The sequence below is a fragment of the Metarhizium acridum genome (genome assembly GCF_019434415.1).
Source record: "Metarhizium acridum strain ARSEF 324 chromosome Unknown scaffold_1, whole genome shotgun sequence".
Classification (NCBI taxonomy): domain Eukaryota; kingdom Fungi; phylum Ascomycota; class Sordariomycetes; order Hypocreales; family Clavicipitaceae; genus Metarhizium; species Metarhizium acridum.
The window spans coordinates 4813377-4834429 of NW_027094015.1; the positions used below are offsets into that span (position 1 = coordinate 4813377).

General features: G+C 53.1%; 11 protein-coding genes across 11 annotated transcripts; 4 read left to right on the top strand and 7 right to left on the bottom strand.

The window, feature by feature from the left end:
- Window positions 1-413: 413 nt before the first annotated feature.
- On the bottom strand, window positions 414-1132 carry J3458_001488 (uncharacterized protein; the record flags this gene model as incomplete). Its single annotated transcript, XM_007812183.2, has 2 exons — window positions 414-865; window positions 895-1132. 2 exons carry the CDS (start codon window positions 1130-1132, stop codon window positions 414-416), a joined length of 690 nt encoding a protein of 229 aa, XP_007810374.1.
- A 728-nt stretch (window positions 1133-1860) lies between these two features.
- On the top strand, window positions 1861-2647 carry J3458_001489 (uncharacterized protein). Its single transcript, XM_066116749.1, has one exon. It carries the CDS (start codon window positions 2069-2071, stop codon window positions 2408-2410), a length of 342 nt encoding a protein of 113 aa, XP_065978635.1. The 5' UTR covers window positions 1861-2068; the 3' UTR covers window positions 2411-2647.
- Window positions 2648-4160: 1513 nt separating this feature from the next.
- J3458_001490 (uncharacterized protein) lies at window positions 4161-6227 on the top strand. The gene is made up of 3 exons (XM_066116750.1): window positions 4161-4911; window positions 4975-5494; window positions 5556-6227. The coding sequence occupies exons 1-3, from the start codon at window positions 4465-4467 to the stop codon at window positions 6086-6088; spliced, it is 1500 nt and encodes a 499-aa protein (XP_065978636.1). The 5' UTR covers window positions 4161-4464; the 3' UTR covers window positions 6089-6227.
- A 1810-nt stretch (window positions 6228-8037) lies between these two features.
- Window positions 8038-8430, bottom strand: J3458_001491 (uncharacterized protein; the record flags this gene model as incomplete). Its single annotated transcript, XM_007812186.2, has 1 exon — window positions 8038-8430. One exon carries the CDS (start codon window positions 8428-8430, stop codon window positions 8038-8040), a length of 393 nt encoding a protein of 130 aa, XP_007810377.2.
- A 2157-nt stretch (window positions 8431-10587) lies between these two features.
- J3458_001492 (uncharacterized protein) lies at window positions 10588-10917 on the top strand (the record flags this gene model as incomplete). Its single annotated transcript, XM_007812187.2, has 1 exon — window positions 10588-10917. One exon carries the CDS (start codon window positions 10588-10590, stop codon window positions 10915-10917), a length of 330 nt encoding a protein of 109 aa, XP_007810378.2.
- A 684-nt stretch (window positions 10918-11601) lies between these two features.
- Window positions 11602-12131, top strand: J3458_001493 (uncharacterized protein; the record flags this gene model as incomplete). The annotated part of the gene is made up of 2 exons (XM_007812188.1): window positions 11602-11798; window positions 11870-12131. 2 exons carry the CDS (start codon window positions 11602-11604, stop codon window positions 12129-12131), a joined length of 459 nt encoding a protein of 152 aa, XP_007810379.1.
- On the bottom strand, window positions 11880-13851 carry J3458_001494 (uncharacterized protein; the record flags this gene model as incomplete). The annotated part of the gene is made up of 1 exon (XM_007812189.2): window positions 11880-13851. The coding sequence occupies one exon, from the start codon at window positions 13849-13851 to the stop codon at window positions 12313-12315; it is 1539 nt and encodes a 512-aa protein (XP_007810380.2). The 3' UTR covers window positions 11880-12312.
- A 561-nt stretch (window positions 13852-14412) lies between these two features.
- On the bottom strand, window positions 14413-16367 carry HAS1_1 (ATP-dependent RNA helicase; the record flags this gene model as incomplete). The annotated part of the gene is made up of 4 exons (XM_007812190.2): window positions 14413-14907; window positions 14973-15334; window positions 15404-15893; window positions 15969-16367. 4 exons carry the CDS (start codon window positions 16365-16367, stop codon window positions 14413-14415), a joined length of 1746 nt encoding a protein of 581 aa, XP_007810381.2.
- A 293-nt stretch (window positions 16368-16660) lies between these two features.
- Window positions 16661-18440, bottom strand: J3458_001496 (uncharacterized protein). Its single transcript, XM_007812191.2, has one exon. The coding sequence runs from the start codon at window positions 18035-18037 to the stop codon at window positions 16982-16984; it is 1056 nt and encodes a 351-aa protein (XP_007810382.1). The 5' UTR covers window positions 18038-18440; the 3' UTR covers window positions 16661-16981.
- A 1009-nt stretch (window positions 18441-19449) lies between these two features.
- Window positions 19450-20616, bottom strand: J3458_001497 (uncharacterized protein; the record flags this gene model as incomplete). The annotated part of the gene is made up of 1 exon (XM_066116751.1): window positions 19450-20616. One exon carries the CDS (start codon window positions 20614-20616, stop codon window positions 19714-19716), a length of 903 nt encoding a protein of 300 aa, XP_065978637.1. The 3' UTR covers window positions 19450-19713.
- Window positions 20617-20746: 130 nt separating this feature from the next.
- On the bottom strand, window positions 20747-21016 carry J3458_001498 (uncharacterized protein; the record flags this gene model as incomplete). Its single annotated transcript, XM_007812192.2, has 1 exon — window positions 20747-21016. One exon carries the CDS (start codon window positions 21014-21016, stop codon window positions 20747-20749), a length of 270 nt encoding a protein of 89 aa, XP_007810383.2.
- Between the last annotated feature and the right edge of the window lie 37 nt (window positions 21017-21053).

Genomic DNA, 21053 nt, shown 5'->3' on the forward strand with positions numbered 1-21053 from the left:
TTATTTTTCGTCTTCTAGACGGCTGCTCTTTTACTATTAATGATAGTAGGGTAATGCGCCTATTATAGTCCTATGTAACCTATTACGATGCGATCACAAGAGCGTAGAAGCTTATTACCAAGATAATATTAGGATAGGGTCTTATAATCTCTCTATTATCCGCGATAAACTAACCCGTTAATTATTAAGCTGGTCTTTTCTTAATAAAATAGATATTTAGATGTCAGGCACGTATAAAGTAATATCACGCCGTGTGTAGTTATCTTTATTTAGCGGTAAATCACTGGTTAAGGCGGGATATTAGTTGCCGGATCCTTACCTTGCTAACCTGTAAACGGATGCCAAGCTGTCCATGAAGGCCCTTTCTGGCAAACCCACCATTCGTAGAACCCCCATCGGAAGGCCTATTGTCCTCATAGCGAAATGAGTGATTGAGGGACTCCAGCAATATCAAAAATCTCTTGCTTAGTGTCGGCGTACAGCGATAACAGCGGGTTAGGGTGCTTGGTCAGGTGATGCGTGCAATGGAACTTCCAGCGCCCTTCAACGTCGTGCATCAGCCGGTGGTAGCAGTAAAAGAAGAAGTCGAGAAGAATTCCGTAGCAGCTCGCCTCGAACGGAAGCCAGAGAAACGCCATGGATGCCGGTGGGTTGCGAGTGATATAGCTGATGTAGACGGTGAAGGCTGGTCTGACGAATGATGTGAGGACTAGGGAGTAGAGGACTTTGCTGACGCTGACGTCTGGCACGCCATCGCGCCCGTGTACATCACCGTCGACGAAACCGACCCTGTGTCCCAATGCGCGCAATAGATGAAGTTCGCGGATGGCGCTGAGATTGAACGCGGCGCTGTACAAAGTCCTGCCTGCCAGGCGGTAAGATTATGGCCTGTACATACGACGTATAGGTGGTGCAGTGCGATGGGAATAAAGGCGTGGGCGAGAATCCAACGACGCTGATACCAGTCGTTTAGATATGACACCTTGTCTGTCTTTGGGTGCACGGGCACGGCCTTGTCAAGTTCGACTGGGTGAATGTCGAAGATGTCGTAAACCCAGTGATGAATAGTCCACTCTGGGTGATCTTTCTGCCGCCAAGTGGGCTTGATTGAGTCCTTTGTATTTCTTTCCATACTCACCGTGTCTGTTTTTATGACATGAATGATTTAACAGGAGTGGGAAAATATCGAATGGTAGAACACTAGCTTGCTTTGAGTTGAGTTATTGTTGCTTCACAGTGGAGGGAGATTTATAAGTTTGTCTGTTGGGCGAAAACCCCGTCACATATATCTGCCATTTAGCGCGGTGCATGTGAAGGCCTGACATGACGTCTTGTATGACTACAAGGGTTGCGCGTCTAAGCGTTTTCCAGTTCGACACGTTGGACAAATCGTCGTCATGTATGTATAGCTTCGAATGTCCAGGGTAGAAGCGGAATATATATGTTCTCCCGGGCCGGCTTCGATGAAGAGCAAGAAATGGCGAGGTAACACGGCTACTGCATCCGGATTTGGAATTGGAGCGATGAATCCACGGCTGAGCGTGACGAACTCAGATTGCGGTGCTCCCTATTGAAACCCCTTGCTGCTGGCACGCCGCAAGGCACAATGTGCGTCACCTCAACAACTCGTCTAGGTACAGGCTTCTAGGCCGAGGCAGGGTTTAACATGTCAACTTGTATGCGTTGTCGACGTTGAATGCGCTTATTTACACGTGACTGGTCACACGTGATAAGAGCTATCAGACCCTTATTGGGCAGGACACCTCTAGTGGGTCTTGTAACGTAGGAAGGAGTAATTGGCCGTTGTTCTTAAGTAGAATGTCGACGTGTTGGGTGATCAAAAAGTGAACTTGCTGCTGCATTTATTTTTTTCCACTTTGGAAATTTTCTTCTCCGGGAAGTGGCTCGAACAACGAGGATTGAACAACCAAGTGCCGCCTACCCTCCGTCGCAGCACACAGATCCTTGTCAGGTGATTACTTGTTTATTTACTCCGTACTGGGGCTGCGCTACACGTTCGTGTGGGACAACACACTAGTCACTTTTCTGCACTTCACCACTATCTAGGATGGACAATACGTCGGAGCAACCTAATTTTGCCCGCGCTGCCGATGCATTGGCCCGCGAGGTGCAGTTATGCCCCAATATTCAAGTGGTGCAGAACGCGGCAATACTCAATAGGATTCTTATTGAACTGGGAGCCTTGCGACAGACCATGGAGACGAGATTTGACGCGGTCGATAAGAGGCTTGACGCGGTCGAAAAGAGACTTGACGCGGTCGAAAAGAGACTTGACGCGGTCGAAAAGAGACTTGACGCGGTCGAAAAGAGGCTTGACGCGGTCGAAAAGAGACTTGACACGGTCGAAAAGAGGCTTGAGACCTTGGAACAGTCAACCAAAGTGGCGTGAGTACTGTTCTTTTTGCTAGTCACGAGACGTCGAATAGCTAACATACTCTTTCTGTGCTTAGTCTATATAATGCTCCAGCTTTAGTTTACAATAGTCATATTCGTCTCCAGGGAACGAAGCTAGCTCCGTTATATAGCCCTTTGACCGGTGAAATAGTCGAGGCAACATCACTGAATATATTAATATCTTTTAATATATATTAATATCTTTTAATATATATTAATATCTTTTAATATATATTAATATCTTTTAATATATATTAATATCTTTTAATATATATTAATATCTTTTAATATATATTAATATCTTTTAATATATATTAATATCTTTTAATATATATTAAGATAATTAAGTATAAACTTATTTAAAGAGATATGTAATATTTTAATAGTTATAGTAATTTAGTAAATACTTATTAGCGTTTTTATGTCTTATTCTTTAGCTAAATTAAAAATTCTTTAATAATAATAGGGTCAAATACTCTTTAGCTCTTATAATTAGTGCAAAAATATAGCTACATTCTAATCTTAGTTGTTAATATACAAGTAAATCCGCGTAATTTCCGCCAAAATAACACGCCTATTTCCCTCGTAGTCAAAGCAAACGTGACCCTCGTGGCTATTAGCCGTGGCTGTCAGGACTCAGACCCCTCGGAAGCTCAAAAACCATCAATTGATCTGGAACCCATCGTTGTTGCCAAGGTACATTGGCAGCGCCTCCTGCCGGTCAAACGCAAAGTAATGCGGCACGTAAATAGTTGCTCTCCCGAGCTTGGCCAACTTGTCATCGAGTTTACCGGGCGGTACTTGCGCAGCCTCCCGTGGCGTACGACGATGCGGAGCACGATTATTATGATGGTATCTGACATTTTTTGCATGCAAATAGGCCAATGCAGATAAGACGGACGCTTAGAGGCTGATGGCGTTCTTGTTGATCGGGCTGCTTGCGGGACACTGCACCATGCCAAGGCTGTCATGGTTTTAGCATGACATGGATTGCTTGAAGTCTTCAGCAAATATACGGTTAATTGGTATATTACTGACATGTCGTATAAGTCCTCGCCTAGCCTCCAGTTTGCAGTTTTCCAAATGTAGACAAGCTTATTGACTTTCCAGCATATTATTATGGTCGATGGCTTCTTGATTCTAGAAATTTTCCCACTCTCTATCTAGACTGCGTAGTTTCATCTCCTTGGTGCCATAAGGATATCTGTGGCCAGCAGACATTGTCCCGACATACGTCCGACATAGTACACTGTTTTTGCAGCATCGGAGAAAACGGAAAGTTTTAGATGGCCATTTTTAGAAACACGCATGTGGCAGCAAGGATTTCTGAGAAAGTGAGAGCAAGTCGTGACTAACGTTGGACCCAATTAAGCTTGTTGTACAGTGCCCATACTGTACGTGGGACAGTGTACAGAGGCATCTGTTCGTCTTGCCGTACGGAGTACGAGTACTCAAACTCAATCAGCCAGTAAAGACGTCCCTATTCAAGCCGCACGTGCGTGATTAAAGGGCCAGATGTGCAGAAAGAACGACGGTGCGAGTGGAGCGGAGTGGGCCGTCAAGAATAAAGGTCTGCCAGCAGAATGAAATTTTTCAAGCTGTCGAAATGAAGTGTGGCGGATAACGTCTTGGGCGCTAAACCCTTCTTGATCAGGACCAGGGGTTCAACGGGCCAACGGGTCTGGTTGCGTTGCAGTGTGGCAGCGCGGGCGGGGCCGTCATTCAACCATTTGAGTCTTTTGGCTGCCGTGTGCATTGGTCTTGGTTCTCGTTGGACGCGGACCGACTCAGTCACTCTACAGGGCATTTGGCATTTCGTATTCCTTATCAGTGTGTGTGGTACTGTACCACTGCTGTCCTACTGCTACGTACTGCCCTGTGGAAGGGGGCGTGTGAGTGGGAGACACGAGTCTATTGACTTCTCTCACCTCCACCACCATCACCACCACCACGACTCTCGACTCGACCCCGATGGCCATCCTCGATTGATCCGCCTCACGATAGCAGCCCCGGGCGTGAGGACGTGAGGACCAGCCATAGCCGCCAATAATGGGTCCCCTCCCAATTTTCAAGCGACGGTTCTGCGGTCCCAGTATCGTCATTGTCGCCGCCTTTCTCTTCCTCCTTTCCATCGCCACACTGCTGTCTCGACCAGCCTATCTCGAGCGCCTGCCGGACGTGTTGCCCGCTCTCGAGGAGCAATTGCCCAGCTTCCGTGACAGGAACAAGTCCGGAAGCCAGACCAACAAGTCGGGTAAGAAAGGAGGTGCCGCCTCTGTGTCACAAAAGAACAAAGGATGGAAATTCAACCCGGTGCGCGACGCCAACAGCTACTCCCTCGATTCCGAGCAGTGTAACATGGCCTTCCCGGGCCTGTTTGCAGAGATCGAGCGAGGAGTCGATGCCCAGAAAGCGAGAGGAAACATTACACCTAAACAACTCAACATAACCGAGCGCGGTAGGGGAGCCCTGCGGGGAATGATTGTCGACCAGCAGGTACGTGCTGCCTTTCCCAAACACCGTCACCATTCATGCACCCCTCTAATCATGCTTGCGTAGCTCTACATCCTCCAGGAGACAATCCTGGAAAACGAGTACGACACCACGCGGGCAGTTGCCATCTTGCACGCCATCCACAGAGCCATAATAACGTCCCCTGAGCCCTTACCCAACACCGAGTTCGCCTTCTCAGTGGCCGACGTCGTGCCGGATCCAGAGGAAAACAACTACCCCATTTGGGGCTTGACACGCAAGGCCGAAGACGAGGAGATATGGCTCATGGGAGATTTTGGTTACTGGAGCTGGCCATTGGACCTTGTTGGGGGTTACGACGAGGTGCGGCGAAAGATTGCCGAGGCCGAGGTCAAGTTTGAACAAAAGACCAAGAAGGCCGTCTGGAGAGGAGCTGTGGCCACCAACGGCCACCGCGAGGAGCTGATCAAGGTGACCAAGGATAAGGAATGGGCCGACGTGCGAGCGATTGTGTGGGCAGGCATAAGTGACCTGATTTCAGAGGACCAGGCCAAGGCCTTGTCAATGTCGGAGCATTGTAAATACCAGTTTGTCATCCATACGGAAGGTAGGTGCTCCATGTGGCGGCCGGCGGATGTTGCGGACGCATCGCTAACCAACGACGACAGGACATAGCTACTCGGGCAGGGGCAAGTATCTCCAGAACTGCAACTCGGTCGTCATAATGCACAAGCGGATGTGGATCGAGCCGCACCACGCACTGCTGGTGGCTGATGGCCCCAAGCAGAACTTTGTCGAGGTGGCCGAGGACTTTTCCGACCTGGAAGCCAAGGTCACGGAGCTCCTCGCCCATCCGGAGAGAGCCAAGAAGATTGCCCAAAACGGCGCCGACACATTCAGGGACCGATACTTGACCCCGGCATCGCAGGTGTGCTACTGGCGCGAGCTGCTCCGGGGTTGGGCGTCTGTCAGTTTCGAGCCTCAGCTCTGGAATGTGGATAAGGACGGCGCCAGAACAACGATGCGGGGTGTGCCGTTTGAGACCTTTGTGTACGTTCCATGTCTTTGCCGATATTCTTGCAGCTTCCATTGCTTGCTAACAAGATTTTTTTTTTTTCTCTACTGCAGACTACAGTCCATCATGGTGCAGCCCGCGCCCGCGAAGTGTAAATGGCTAGGCAGGTTTTTGGGTCAGTGTTAATAATGAGGCGCGGAACTCTTTTAGCTGGTTTTATTTTAATCTTATTTTTTTTGTTATTGTGTGGTCATGTACAGCTAGCATATACATACATATAGAGTCTCATGTAATTGCCGCAAAGATACCCAAATAATAATCCGACTTGAGCTGCAAAGGGAGATGGCACAGCTACACTTTGGAATGTGCGAATTGCGTGATTCTGTTTGGTGAGGTGCTAAATGTGTGGAAGGCTCAATCAAATACACGTTGCCTCTCCTGACGAAACTAGCTTGAGCCATGAAAGTCCGTCAGCTGCATGGTGCTCGCGAAGCCGCCGCCATTTTCTTACACTTGCACGGTGCTACCCCAATAGCAAAACTCAACGAAACGGGGAGACGACTTTCTCATCAGTCTATGCTAACAAACTCAACCCGTGCCACAGGACAACATAGTAAAGCTTAGTTCTGGTAAGTCCTCGCTAAGATATGCCACACGTCTCGGTTTCAAGCCACTTGCAGTGATTTGCAGGATGCCAAATAGACATGCAAACTTAAGTCTTGCGGTCGGCGGGTTCCTAGCAATGTCCGTCTTCATCCAAAGGCGCGAAAGCGACATGTTCAGCAATACAAGACCTCCTCTCTGTCCTCCGCTCCGTCGCCCGCTGCCATCCAGCCTGTTCACCGAGTTCCCGGATCGCAGAACGAAAAGAAGCGAGGCCCCCCACCACAAATCTCTTCGGAAAATTGAAACGCCTCGTGCATGATAAGCACCGGGGATCACGCCTGGAGACCAGCCCTGCAGCTCGCATTTGCCGAATGCCACTCAACGTTGTGATGGGCATCGTGGCCAACTTATCTTAGATCCTGGCTCTACCGTCCAGCCAAGGAGACGGAACTTGCGCCATATTGGGACATGCAAATCTGCCCGCGCCAGCGATACAACGAAAGCAAGTTCGAGGCCTTTGAGAAGGAAGCTTCTCAGGCATCGGCGAAGTCTTCAGGGCCTTCCTTCAGGGTCGCCTCAGCGGCACGAATATGCCTTGTGCAAGGCTGTGCAGATGGCCATTGCATCCCCCAACAAACACACCTTCGGGGCCTGCACTCTCGGAGACGCCAGGAGAAGGATCAAAACTGGTCACCAAGGGAAATGGGGTGCATCGTCTTTTGCTGAGGACTTGGCAGGACCTAGGAAGCCATTGCGCCCCCCTTTATCCGACCTCGGCGTCACTCTCTCACATCCTACACAACCATGTTCATCCGTCAAACTATCGATACTGTGAGCCAGGGACTGCCTGGCGGCTATATGAACAAGAGTGTAAACGGCTCAACGAGAGGACAGAATCACAATGTGCCGAGAATAATAGCATTGGCGCCATGTACAGACGAATGGAGGAAAAAACACAAAACCGCTATCCTGAAGTGTTCCAGATTGAGAACTGCAAGGATAAACTAAAGGACTTATAGAGGAAGCATGAATTCTTGTAACGATTTACATGATGCTTGCGTTGGCTTCACCTTTAGAGGGACTACCTCTAAAGGGTCTGATCCGTCGTCTTATATACAAGCCAAGCCTTTGTGTGAAGAATGACAATTGATGAAAGCATTACACCCGAACGAATCAGTCAAGGAGCGACTTTCCTAATCGGGACATATGTCGGCTCGACGGCCACATACCGCAACATGATGGAACATGGTGCTGTCTGACGGCGAACACGGCAGCCCCAGGCAGACACATAATGGAACATTGAATCACGATATCCCAGACCAGGCATGATGAAGCAATGTACGAGTCATGCGGCCTGAAAACAGTCATCTGGCCGAAGGTGAAACTTGACCAAAACAATGCATGGCATCTTTGTCCCGCCAATGGCCACAGAGATGTTTGTCAAAACAGACGACCACTTGTATTCAAGCACCATGTTTCTTCAAGAGACTAGCTTAATTTGACGATGACAGGCTGAACGAGGCCCTCTATTATTGCTTCGAATACCCTGAAATTTCAAAAATCACGTCGTTATAGTCGGCGTCATCCCCGTTCTCGGCAACGACAATGAGGGTTTTGTACCTGCCTATGTCGTAAGGACCTCCAGACCTCAGTTTAGACTGGAGTTTGCCCCCGTTCTCAGTCTGGTACTCAAACGTGGCCGAAATTTTCTTGCAAGGCGTGCCCAACTTGCGATCGAAAATGATGGTGTTGCCCTCTCCGCTGCCACTAGCCTCAAACTCTTCATTGTCGACTTTTATACGCACATACTGGACGGATCTGAAATTCGCCTTGACTTTGAGATTCTGAGAGCCCCATTCATCGCCGAAGTTGATTTCGGCCACGTTGCCGGTGATGCGTACGTATGTATTGTTGCCCGCCATATTTTCGTATGGGAGGCCAAGGGGTCGTGGGAGATTGGTGGATTGGTGGCCTCTTTTTAATAGACGACTTGGGTAAAGAGTAGAGAAAGTTGAGCAATTGACCAGACCAGGTGGTAACTTGGGGAATATACGTATGTGACAAGGGCTCAGCGTATGAGGGCTTGGAACTTGGGATTCGACTCAGACTGATAACCTGCTTTGAGCTATCAAGAGTCCTTGGTTTCCCTCCAGGCCTTGAGGGACCAAGAAGGTCTATATATGCGAGAAGTCGGTGAGCGCTGGAGGCCCAAGACAAGGCTGGCCTGAGGTCCCCAATCTATGCTTGAGGTCTTGTGATGCCTCCTTTGTGAGACCTTATTTGCCCAACGCCTCTGTTGAGGCCTAACCGTGTGACAACGTACCCGTGGATCCTTGTCGAGGGGACGGATTGTAGGCGCTGCGTCTGCATCAAATGCCAGCGCAAATGATGACGAAAACTCGCAACTCGTATATTGCCGTCGTTGTGTAGCATCGCCCAATACCGCCTGTTACACACTCCTGCCGGGAGTCTGGAACATCGAACACGGCACAGGCCGAAGCACGGTACAACCGTCGGTAAATATTCTAAAGAGGGCATGCCAACATCCAACACCAGCCAAGCGGGAGTTACTCCTTATTATTGCGCCTCATAACGTAAGCGGAAAATAACGAACGACCACGCTCACCACGAGGGCAGCATCTTGAGATATTACGTGCTTGAGGTGGCTCAGGAGTCGTGGTCGGCAAGCTGACTGACAAACTACCAAGCATCAACGCTTCAACCTGTGGATGACATGCGCACACACACGCCATGTTGCGTCTCTTGCCGAACCTCCGGGCCGCCAGAAGGTCGATGGGCTGGATGGGGCTCCGGAAGCTCATTACTGTTGGCCATTTTCTCGCAAAATCATAACTCGACTTTGATAGCCGTGGGCACAATGTCAGCCATGACCCTAGTTGGCCTCCTGGGCCAAGGGTCCGTCGTATAAGACACGGTTGACACGTGCTTGTAGTACCAACTTGGCGGGCATTATTTGCCAATGATATGCATTGAGCTTATAAAAAAGATTCACCTGCCAATTCAATGTTTCCGTGCACGAGGCTGCTTGACCAAGGCGGTGCCAACGACGCTGCCAAAACAGTGCCCGACAAGCACCACCTACAACATCTTTAGATGCCGACCAATCGGGCCGCCCAGCTTGCCATCCTCAAGATCGTGCCTGAGAGGACACTGGAGAAACGCCAACACTGCACGGGCTGTAGTGCCGGGTCAAAGTCTAATAATAGGCCCGCCGCGTTGTCGCTTCCTAGGAGGTTGGCAGCAGCGCGGACTCTGCTCCTGGATCCTTCATGGGACACAAACGACACTCTAGGACTGAACCCTAAATGAGGAAAAACAGAGATTTTATAGAATCTCGTCATGGAACCAGATGGCAGTGCGGCCGCATGCGTCCATTCCCCGCGAGGCCACAATCTTTGCAAACGCTGCTCTTCTCTCATCCATTCATGGCAAACACGTTTCTCTGGTCCGGCCCTCGCCACCGAGCTAACAATACGCAAAAGCGTATTCGCGCCGAATCTTAAACCCCGCCATGAATGATTCCGGGCCCTCGGCTTTGCCAGTTTCAGCGATGGCGACCTTGGGCCGCGTCGTGGCCTCGGGAAAATACCAGGCCCATCATGGGGCCGTACGTGGCCGGTGCCAAAAGTACAAACCATCGGATGGTAAAAACGACGATTGAGTTTGCTACATGAGTTGACATCCGCGCAAACACGGCCGCAAAAGGATCCCACCAGCCAGACGCACATAAGACTGGCCGCGACGCTCCCCCGGGGCCGGTGTTGGCGGGAGCTCAATCCTGCCAGACACCAAGCAACATTTGCTGATGCAGTCGGTCAAAATGGTCATTTTCAGCAGTCTTCTTCTCGCCTTGTCGCTCCCCCTCCAGGTAAACCCGCGCGCCACTCCTCCGTCACAACTTGTGCTGACGTTGATGAGCCAAGGCCACGGCAGGACTCGCGGAAGCACCCATCCCGGGCTACGACGCAGTCGACCTCACGTGGGAGGTGGAAGTCTTCCCGGGCCACTTTGAGAACCTCACCGGCACGGTGGAACGGGTTCACGACGCAGCCAGGGCCATGAACCCCGAGTGGAAGCCCAGGGCCGTCTCCGGCGCGGCGAAGCGCTCGCCGCTTTTCAACTGGAGCCAAGTCATTTGCGGCACGGGCGCTCTCGGCTGGCACCCGTGCAAGGTCCGCAGGATAGAGGAGGGAATCGAATATCTCAGGGGCCTGGCTGGCGTCCCGAGAAACGGGCCCGGGCCGGAAACCTGCGGACGAGTCAGCTGTTCATACCAGGCGGCCATATGGTGGTGCAACAATGTGAGTTTTCTGGCAGTCCTCGGGCCTCCTCCCGGCCGCGCATACTCGGAGGGCCAACGTCGGCTGACTTCCGTGGGAAACGGTTAGGCTCCTTTCGCGCAGGCGCTCGGCAGCTGGGACGATGTCGCCGACAGCGCGCAGCTGATGGTGTGGAAGTGCTCGACGGGACGCGGCTACGCGGACAAGTACATGACGGGGCAGGCGTTTTCCACAGACAACTGGAATGTCATTGTTCGCCAGGACGAATGTTGACATGAGTGGCGACGGGACTCACGGGAGCACTCGGCCTGTGGTGCCAGGTTGATGTCTCAAGGGAAAATGCAGGGAAGAGAAATAGGACAAGTAAGAGACTAGAATCCCGATTACCTATGAAAGAGAGGCATTTGGAATAATACATCTACACTGGAGCGCCCGCGCACAATCTCGTCGCATCCCTCGTAGAGGCTGGTGTCGCTCAAATGCAAATAGCACTTCACCCCATCCCATCAAGCCGCGTCCGTTTCGGGCGAGGAGCACCACGCACAGTCTCGACTCTTCAACATCAATCAGATCCGACATGTGGCGCTCATGCAGGCCGGCGGCCCCCTCGTCATAGGCGCATCATGGCCATTCGACTCTGAGGTCATCGAGATGGGCAGCCATTGTGGGTCGCCGCGGCCAGACGATTTAAACGTCGAGAAACCCCGGCTTGCCTTTGCACAACACAACGGCTCATTAAGACGTGAACCTCTTTTAATAAATACCGGCTGATTCAGAAGAAAGTACGTCATCATGGCACTCCCCAGAGTTCCCGCCGGCCTGCTGCGCAGCACCATCCGTCCAGCGGCATCGCGGGCCCTCTCGCCACGGGTCACGGCGACACAGCTCCGACACAAGATCACCGCAAAGGACGGCGACCTCGGCGGCCCAGGCGGACAGCAGCCCCCGCCGCCCAACCCAGGCGGTCCCGAGGCCATCAAGAGAAACTGGTACGCTTCCCGTACAAGACTGGATAGTTGAGGGGGGAGGGGGGGCTTGACTAACGCGCGCGATGTCAAAGGGTGCCCATCGGAGGCGCGGCTCTCGCGGCCGTCGCCGCCTACGCATACTTCACCTCGCCCGGGGCGTCGGTGGACAAGGCCCGGCAGACAGACGCCAGGAACCCGAGCCAGGCGGAGCTGGAGGACCTGGCGGCCGTCAGCAAAGACGCGGAGCAGCTCGGCAAGAAGGTTGGCCAGCAGGTTGCCGAGCAGGCCACCAAGACCATGAAGGAGATGAGCGGGCGGCAGAAGACGGAGCAGGGCAGTTTCCGACACGACTAACTGGCCAGAAAATCTCCGGGGCCCGGGTCTAAGGCTGTATAGGCTGTATTTTTGGAGAAAAAAGAAAAAGAGGTTGGAACAGGGTCATGTGTGCGGATAGTCGTCGTCATCGCGGCGGTGCCGGCTTCAAAACGTCCTGTATCAAATGCGTCTTCCATAATGCCAAAACAAAAGCTCGACTCTACTCGTCCGTGTCCGGCATCTTCTTCCTCTCCATCAGGTAGTCGCCTCCCCTAGCGGCGGCCCAGAACCCCTTCAACCCCCTCAGCGGCCAAATGTCCCCCAGCAGGCCGCGCGCCCTGGTCCTCCAGTTCCTCCGCCTCGCCGCCTCCTCGGCGTCGACGTCGACGCGGACTTTGTCGTAGACGCTCGGCAGATACGAGGCCGCGTACTTGGCCCTCAGCGCGTCGTACGAGGCCCTGTCGTAGTGCGCCCAGAACTCGTCCTCGGTGTAGTAGGCATGCGCGTAGAGCCACTTCTTGCCCGCCAGCTCGCGAACCTTTGTCTCCAGCGCGCGGTTCGCCTCGACGACCTGCCTCCGCCGCGGGCAGCGCCGCAGCGGCCCCCACACGCCAAAGTTGACCAGGTCCGGCGCGTCCGGGTCGCAGAAGCCCGAGTGCAGCCCGTGGCCGGCGTCCCGGTCGTCGCGCCGCACGCGCAGCGGGCACAGCCAGAGCGGGTAGATGGCGAGGGCGCCGTCGAGCCAGGCCTGGAACTCGGCCGCGCGCGCAAACGGCACCCCGACGTCCTGCACCATGTAGGCGTCAGCGAGGCCCGACCGGTGCACCGCGCGGTACATGACGCGCGCGCGCATGAAGCCGTCCAGCAGCCGCCGCGTGAGCCGGTTGAAGGGCACGCAGAAGTACGCAAACGAGTACTTGCCCACCCAGAAGCCGCCCCGGTCGTAGCGGAACAGGTAGTCCGTCAGCGGGACGTAGTCGACGACGTGCGCCCCGGCCGCGCCCTCGCCCTCGAGCTGCCGGCGCACCTCGCGGGCGCGGGTGTAGAACCACGGGTCCGACGCCCGCGTGAACCGCCGCGGCTCCCGGCCGGCCGGCAGCTCGTCCGTCAGCCTCCCCGTGCAGATGAGCGTCGCGCCGGCGTCCAGGGCGATGCCGTCGACAAAGTCGTTGGCCGGCGTGTCGCACTGCTCCCGCATCCGGCGGACCGACGCCTCGGCACCTCGCGAGAGCTCGTACCGCAGGGCCACGTACCTCTTTGCCGGGCGCAGCCGGAGCTCCAGCAGCGTCACCACGCCAAGCGTGCCAAAGGCCGACGCCGCGCCCCAGAACAGGTCCCTCTTCTCTGTCCGGGACGCCCGGGCGACGCGCCCGTCCGCCAGCACAATCTCAATCGAGTCAAACGTGGCGTCGAAGGCGCCGTAGCGGAACGAGCTGCTCTCGCCCGACGTCCCGGAGAAGCCTCCCCCGACGGTGATGCCCGGAAACTCCATCACCACGGGCGGGATGAGCCCGTGCCTCAGCGTGGCGTCGACGAGGCCGTCCATGGGCACATTGGGCTCCACGAGGGCCGTCATGGCCGTCTTGTTCACGGAGAGGACGTGGTTGAGACGGCTGGTGTCGATGGTGTTGTCGGCGCGGCGCTGCGAGGTGCGCGTGCTGTTTGTTGAGCCATGGTAGATGCGGAAGGGCTTTTGCGCTTCGTGAAACGTCTTTACCTGGGCTGCGATGCTCCTGACGGCCGCGTCGTGAGCCTCCATGGTTGGAAATGAGGTTGGGCGTGGGCCGGGCAAGACAAGCTGTACGCCAGGGATTTATTTCGCGTTTCGGCTTCTAGACAAGAGGCGTTTTCATGGCGCCAAGAGCAAAACGAGCAAAACCTTCTATCGCTGTATTCACGTTATATGCAATTGATAGAAACGCAGGTTGGTAGTACATGCAAAGTTGAGGACTGGGTAAGCGCACAAATTGACGTTTTTGACCATGGGGTTTTAGCGCCGAAGATGCCGGCTCAGCCTCAGTCATCATGTCAAGTCTGATCCATGTCTGGTTTAAGCTCACATGCCAGCGCGGTTAGCCGTCACAAGGCGACCAACAACGCACTTGGCAACAACGCACTTGGCTACAACACCAGAGCATTCGTTTGATCCCTGAATCATTCTCGTGTCCCAAATGCTTTTCAAGTGCATGTCTAGCGTATTGCCACGAACATTGTAATACAAACAAACCATTCGATGCGATTCCACCACGCCAAAAACGCCATACCTGAGCTATACATGCATCACTCGATATTTTCCGTCGCCTACTCAGAGGCACCCCATTCATCTACGGCCGCCTTGTCTGACTGGCTGGCGAGGCTGGCTACCGTATGATCTCCTGCCCTGCACCCTGTTCCTGCTCATTGACTGTCCTAGGTTGATGTCGACGCGAGGCGGGGTTGCGAATCCAAAACTCTTGGCCACACGCACCAAGTCCAACTTGTGCACGTCGTATACCGATCGCAGGCCGTGCGAGGCATAGGCGTGCAGGTATGACTTGAACGCCTCCTTGGCACTCTGTTGCAGGTAGTAGTTCTTTCCGATCAGACCCTCCAGTGAGGATTGCACGTTCTTGATATGTTTTGTAGGAAATTCAAATTCGACGACGGGCACGCGCGCAGCCTTGAGGTGTGATAGGAATCCAACCTCGTTGGGTTGGAGGAACAGGAGACTCCGACCCTTTGTATTGGCACCACGAGCTGTGCGGCCGACACGGTGAATGTAGTCGCGCGTATTATCCGGGGGGTCGAATTGAACAATGAAATCTACGGCAGGGATCTGCACCAAATGGCATCAGCATCTGTCAACGCGGTCCAATTGTACATTACTCAGTTTTCACTTACGTCGAGTCCACGAGCAGCAACATCGGTGCAAATTAGAATGCCATGCTCGGCATTGCTGAACTCGAAAAAGGTATTTGTTCGCTTTTGCTGCTTCTGCTTGCCGTGAAGATCTAGCACCGGACAATCGATGTAGTTGAGGAGCTCCGCGTAGTACTTGACAAAGTTGCAACTACTGAAGAACACAATCACCTTCTTCTTCTTTTCCTTCATTCTTTTCAGGAATGAGAAGAGCAAAATGAATCGCTTGTCGGCATCGCAAAGGACATAGCCTTGTTCAAGCCCGTCCACAGTGCTGAACTGCTTCTCTTCGTCGACATTGATATACAGAGGGCCGGGTCGCAGTGATATCCTTGCAAGATCCTCTGCAATATACGTTAGCTGGTGCGAGTTCCACATGTCTTGACTTCGTTCGAGCTGTCAGAGCTACTTACCGACTTTGGTGGTTTGTGTGGCTGAGAACAGCATAGTCTGCCGGTCGTCATTAGATAAGACCTTGACAATTTGGCGAATCTCGTCCTCGAAACCAACTTCCAAAATGCGGTCTGCTTCGTCGATAACCAGGGACTTGAGATTCTTGAACACAAACGGTGTGTTCAATAAATGGTCAAGGAGTCGACCAGGAGTTGCAATCAGCAGGTTGACGCCTTTGGACAGCTTCTCTGCTTCTGCCTTTCTATTGGCACCTCCAATAACAATGCCATATGTCTGGGAGTGATGTTGCATAAGCTCGCGAGCGACACCGAAAATCTGAAGGGCTAGTTCTCGAGTAGGCGACACGACAATGACGCCTGTGCCGTTTCTGGGCTTGAATCGTAGAGCGCTGAGGATCTCGATCGCGGGAATAAGGAACGCAAGTGTTTTACCCGAACCGGTCTTGGCCGCACCAAGAACATCCTTGCCCGCCAGCAGCGGTGGGATAGCCTGTCGATTCATTAGCTGGCTACTTCAAAGCGTGGTCGAAGCCGAGGAGCTCCGAAGGAGATCTAAGTCACATACAGTCCTCTGGATGGCGGTCATCTTGGTGAAGCCCATTTCGTTGATAGCCTTCATCGTCTTCTCCGACAGCTTCAATTGGTCAAACATATCCGACTCAGCAGTCGGGGGCAGTATAGGAGCACCGTCGGCGGGAAGATCTCCAACTGTATCGTCGGCATCTTCTTCCTCCGCATCCTCAGCGATAGGGCCTTCCTCCGCATCGCCGCAGTTCTCCTCGTCCTGTTGCTCGTTCTGCTCCTCGCTCAAATCATCATTCTCTCCGCTTTCACTCTCGTCCTCCTCAGGCTCAATTTTTGGCGGTGCGTTCTTGACCTTCTTTGACTTTTTCGAAAAGGCGGTGGCATTGGCAACAGCTTCAGCGCCATTGCGCTTCCGCTTCTTGGCGATTCCGTCACCCATTATATAGAAACCTTGCAAGGGAATAAAAAGCTACTCGCGAGTCTGTTTTCTTCTTACTCAAGAACCCTGTCGTTGCTCTGCTTCGGTCGGTGCTATGTTGAAGGGTCTTTGGGGGAAAATGTTCGATAAGTGAGTGGGATTTGCGATAACGAAAAAAAAAAAAAGCTGGACCTGGCGGATAAGAAAAAAAAATGCACCCAGCCAACCGATGATTGTGCCCCACATCAGGACGTTGAGGTACATAACTGGCACCTGGCCCGTGCGCAGATCTGCTCGAGATGGCTGGCCTTCTTCAATGCACTAATTTAGACATCACCTTTGCATGAGAACTTTAGTATGTGCCATTTTTCTGGACGGCGGTGTTGTTCGTTTTTATAAAATCCGCATTATAATGTCATATACTGTCTCTCCCTACTTTTACACGCAGCGCTCCTCTAGAAAACCGACATCGCGCATGCTTAGTCCTCTTCTAACAACTATGGCTGTCAACATTGGAACCGTGACAGAATTCTCCCGCGACAAAATATCCTCAAAACGATGACACCATTTTTCTGGTCGGAAAACTTTCATCATGCCTTTTTTTTTCGTCCTTTGATTAATATATTCCAGGTAGTTTACAGCTTGCTCTTAGAGCTCAGATACACGTTGGCCAACTTGAGTTGGTCCACGGCCTCGGCAACCATTTCGTCGACAATCTCTTTGGCGGGCTGGATCTTGGTAATTGCCCCGGCCACCTGGCCCATGAGGTGAGGAAATTCAATGTCGTCGCGATCGTTTTCGAAGTCGTGCTCGACGGGGACAATACCCTTGTCACAAAGCTCCTGGGCAGCATTACCTCTAACCTGCCAGCTCTTCAGGTAAGAGTTGAGTCGAGCTCGCAACGGCCGGCCCGTGAGAACCAAAGTACGGTCAGTCTCAGAGAAGTCGCAAGCAACAACGGCCTCCTTGTGTTCCTGAGCGCTTGCGGCCTCGGTGCAGGCAACAAATCTGGTACCAACCCAGACACCGACAGCGCCCTGCATGAGAGAGCTGGCCAGGCCACGTCCGTTGTGAATGCCGCCTGCGGCAAGGACCAGGGCCGTCTGGCCCTTCAGCATGGCTGGCTTGTAGCGACGAGCAACATCGACAACTGCCGGGATCAGCACCGAGTTGGCGACATCGCCAGTGTGGCCGCCTCCCTCGGTGCCCTGGGCACAAAGCATATCGACGCCACGCTCAAGGGCCTTGACGGCGTGCTTGGGGTGGCCGACCATGTTCATGACCAAGATGCCGTGTTTGTGAAACTTGTCAATGACTTCCTTATCAGGAACACCGACGGCGCTGACGAAGAGACAGGCACCACTCTCAATGATCAGGTCCACAAGTTCGTTTAGTCTACCATGTGTGTAGTCGTGGTTCGTCTTTCGAGCGCTGCCACCGACTTGAGGCAAGGCCAAGTCAACGCCAAAGGGGAGATTGGGCTGCTTAAATCGGGCCTTCATCTCAGAAATGATTTCGCGTAGCTGCTCCGGTGTGTACTGGAAGCCGCCGACGACGCCGAGACCTCCTGCATTGGATACAGCCGCAGCGAGCTCTCCACCTGCCGTGTGCGCCATGCCAGCAAGCATGATGGGATGCTGGATCCCCAGCAGCGTGGTCAGCGGTGTTGTAATGGGACCGGACGGCGCCATGATTGATTGTGTATTGTTTCTTCGGGGGGGAAGAAAACTGAGCAAAAACGGCTATGCTAGTAATACTGCGCAGGTCAGAAACCAAGCCTTCAAGATGGGCATCCTGCTGCCCTCCGGCGGGCGCCTAACTTACTGTTCCGAAAAAGAATTCGTCAATCGCTTAATTGTAAAGGGTACGTGACCGAGTGGGTGTAGCAAATTTGAAGGGGAAAAGACACAAACGACCCGAATCTAAAAATGCAGAGTCCATGGGCAAGATAAATATGACGAGAGATTGAGGAGCTTCATCGCGCTTCACGAGCCAGAACTAAAAAAAGAAGGAAAGCCACGGACATGGGTCACTGTCCCTCGACACACCAGACAGGCTCCAATTGGGCCCACGGCAACCCCAAGAAAGAGGCCAAAATGGGCCATGGTCGCTCGGGTCGTGCCCCGGAGGCGCGGGGGAACCGCCCTGACCGTCGCCTCCGATGCGGGGAGCCGACACCCAGCCGAGGCTCGTCGGTCCTCAAGGCCGTCCTACCGTCTCATTTCGTACGAGTCGGCCAACACCCCCTCACTCAGAAGCTAAGAATACGTCCAGAGACGGCTACTCCAATGCCCTGGGTTCGACGTACCCGGAATGTGAATCCATTGATTGATGGCGGTTTCGAAACTGACCAGGTGTGGAGCAGTGATGCCCTGATACTCTCCTGTTGTACTAAACCCATGTTTGGCATCTGGATGAACCACTGCCTGCATATTTACTTGTGCTTACAATCCATAATCATATCTAATTCAACTACGCAGTATTACACCCCGTTTTTCTATTCCTCAAAATAGTTCATAACGGGCCCGTATAAACATTGGTTCTTCATCGGAGTCGACAGTGGCCATGGTATGTGGCACTTCTGTTCTCACCCAATCCTATTATTATGCGAGAAACGATTGTGCCCTCCGAAAGAACAGGCGGTATATCGACTTATAACTTCCTTCTATCACCAAATGTCCACGTGCTGCTCTAGATTCAGACTAAATAAACGTAGCTTCCATGACAGAAGAACTTTGCCTATGAACAAGGATACATCAACATACGATAGCATCTTATGGTAAGGATGTGGTGGCCAAGTATCTGATCTAGTGAGTATTCTTGCCGGTCACTACTCAACTTACAGCGAGACCGTGCCAGTCGAGTAGTGGCGGGCAATAATTAAACGTTGTCCAGTAGAGCCAGAAAATCTGCCAATACCACCAGCGTTGCAAACATTGTATCTTACGTCTATGATTCTGGCACCGTTCCCCGACACGAGGAGACCACGGGCAGCAGGCAAATTTCTTTCGCTCTATACTGCACCAGCAAACGGCTTCACGGCTAAACGTTCACGGCGCAAGTTGTGCTCCACACATAAATGTACATTGTTGCATTGCAGTCGGTCTTTGTATAGTATGACTTGCCGAGTTTAGCGGCCATCTCGTGCGTACCGACGAGTCACGGGCCAAATTCTAAAAAAAAAAAAACACTGCCTAGTACAGCTACGCTTGCTAATAGTCACAAAATTCCAAGCTCCTCCCACGTCGCATACATATCCTCTTGAACCTCCCATTCGCGTTGTCCAGAAGAGTATGCGCTCCGCAAGCATATGACGCAGAATAAATTGCAGAGTCTGACGAAATCAGCATCAGCATCCAAACTCCCGTTATCCAAAGCGTGGCAGTCGTGCTGCGTGGAAAGCCGATGTAGACCTGCTACTCGATTCATACGAATCATCGCCTCCGCTCCCTCTTGGTTGGTCCCTCGACACTGGAGTTGGTGTTGGTGATGATTCCTGTCTATCACGATCCTGCAAAGATGTCACCTTATCCTGAGGTTCGTGAATCTCGTTCATCGCCATCTCGAGCGTTTTCGCGTCCTCGACATCATGGATCTCTTCATCGACGCCCAGTCCCCTCCCCGCAGCAAGCTGCGAGGCAGCCATCTTCCTCCTCGCCCGTTCATCGTGCTCTTGCCTCTGCAACCTCGTCTCTTCGGCTTGTAAATCCTCCATTGGCGGGATATTAGCAACGCCTGGCGTCGGAGGGGCCGTCGTTCCGTAGTCGCGGGACTCACTGGACGCCGTAGATCCCAGTGTTGACCTTGAAACGGTTCGGGAAGAAGCCGCAAGCTCTCCCGCTGGCCGTTTTCCTTTACTGCTCCTCGTCTTGCCACTGCTCCTGTCGTCCCTCTTTACCATGTCATATGTCACGTCGTCGTCCAACGGCACGGCATCCTCCTCTCCCTCCCCATCGCTGGGGAACAAATCTCCTCTTGACCGGTACGAATCCGACGTTCCCCCCGACCCCGTCGTGCCGCTCCGTTGTCTAGGCATGCGCAACACCTCCCCGTAATCCGAGTCGTCGTCACCGCCCAACAGCGGTGCAGATTCCCCTGCATCGTGCTTGCCAGGGTGGTCTTGCAGGTCCGCTGCGCTAGGTTTATATCGTAGCGTCCCGCCCATTTTCCAGGGCAGTTTACTCAAGAACCCAATGGGCTGCGTGCTCGGAATGATTGTGGCATCATTCTGGCTCGCCTTCCTCCTCATGCCTCTCGTCCCGTAGCTCATGCCGCGTTTCCTTCGAGGTTGCTCGTTCGTCTCGCCGCCATGTCTTCTGGCGCTTCCTGTGCCAGCTAGCAGGCGGTCCCAGTCCTCGCCGCCCCAGCTGCCCAGGAGTCCGCCGCCAGACTGCTCCTCTTCATACCAGTACGTCGTAGAAGTCAAAACTGAATTCGGCGCTCTCGCGGGCCCGTTGGCGTTCGCGACGGCGTCGGAGCCGCTCTTCGGGGTCGCCCAGGCATACTGTTGTGCATTGCTCGATAGCGTCGGCTATTGATGCGAGGCACGGGTTGATATAGTTTTGCTGAAAGGTGAATATGCCGGCTGCCGCGTTTTCGGTGACGGTTTCCGCGTCGTGGGTGATTTGGTTCCAGCGTTGGCGGAGCCGGGGGTCTTCAAGGAAGGCCATGTTTGTTGGGGCAGAAACAAATCGCGCACGCAAATCA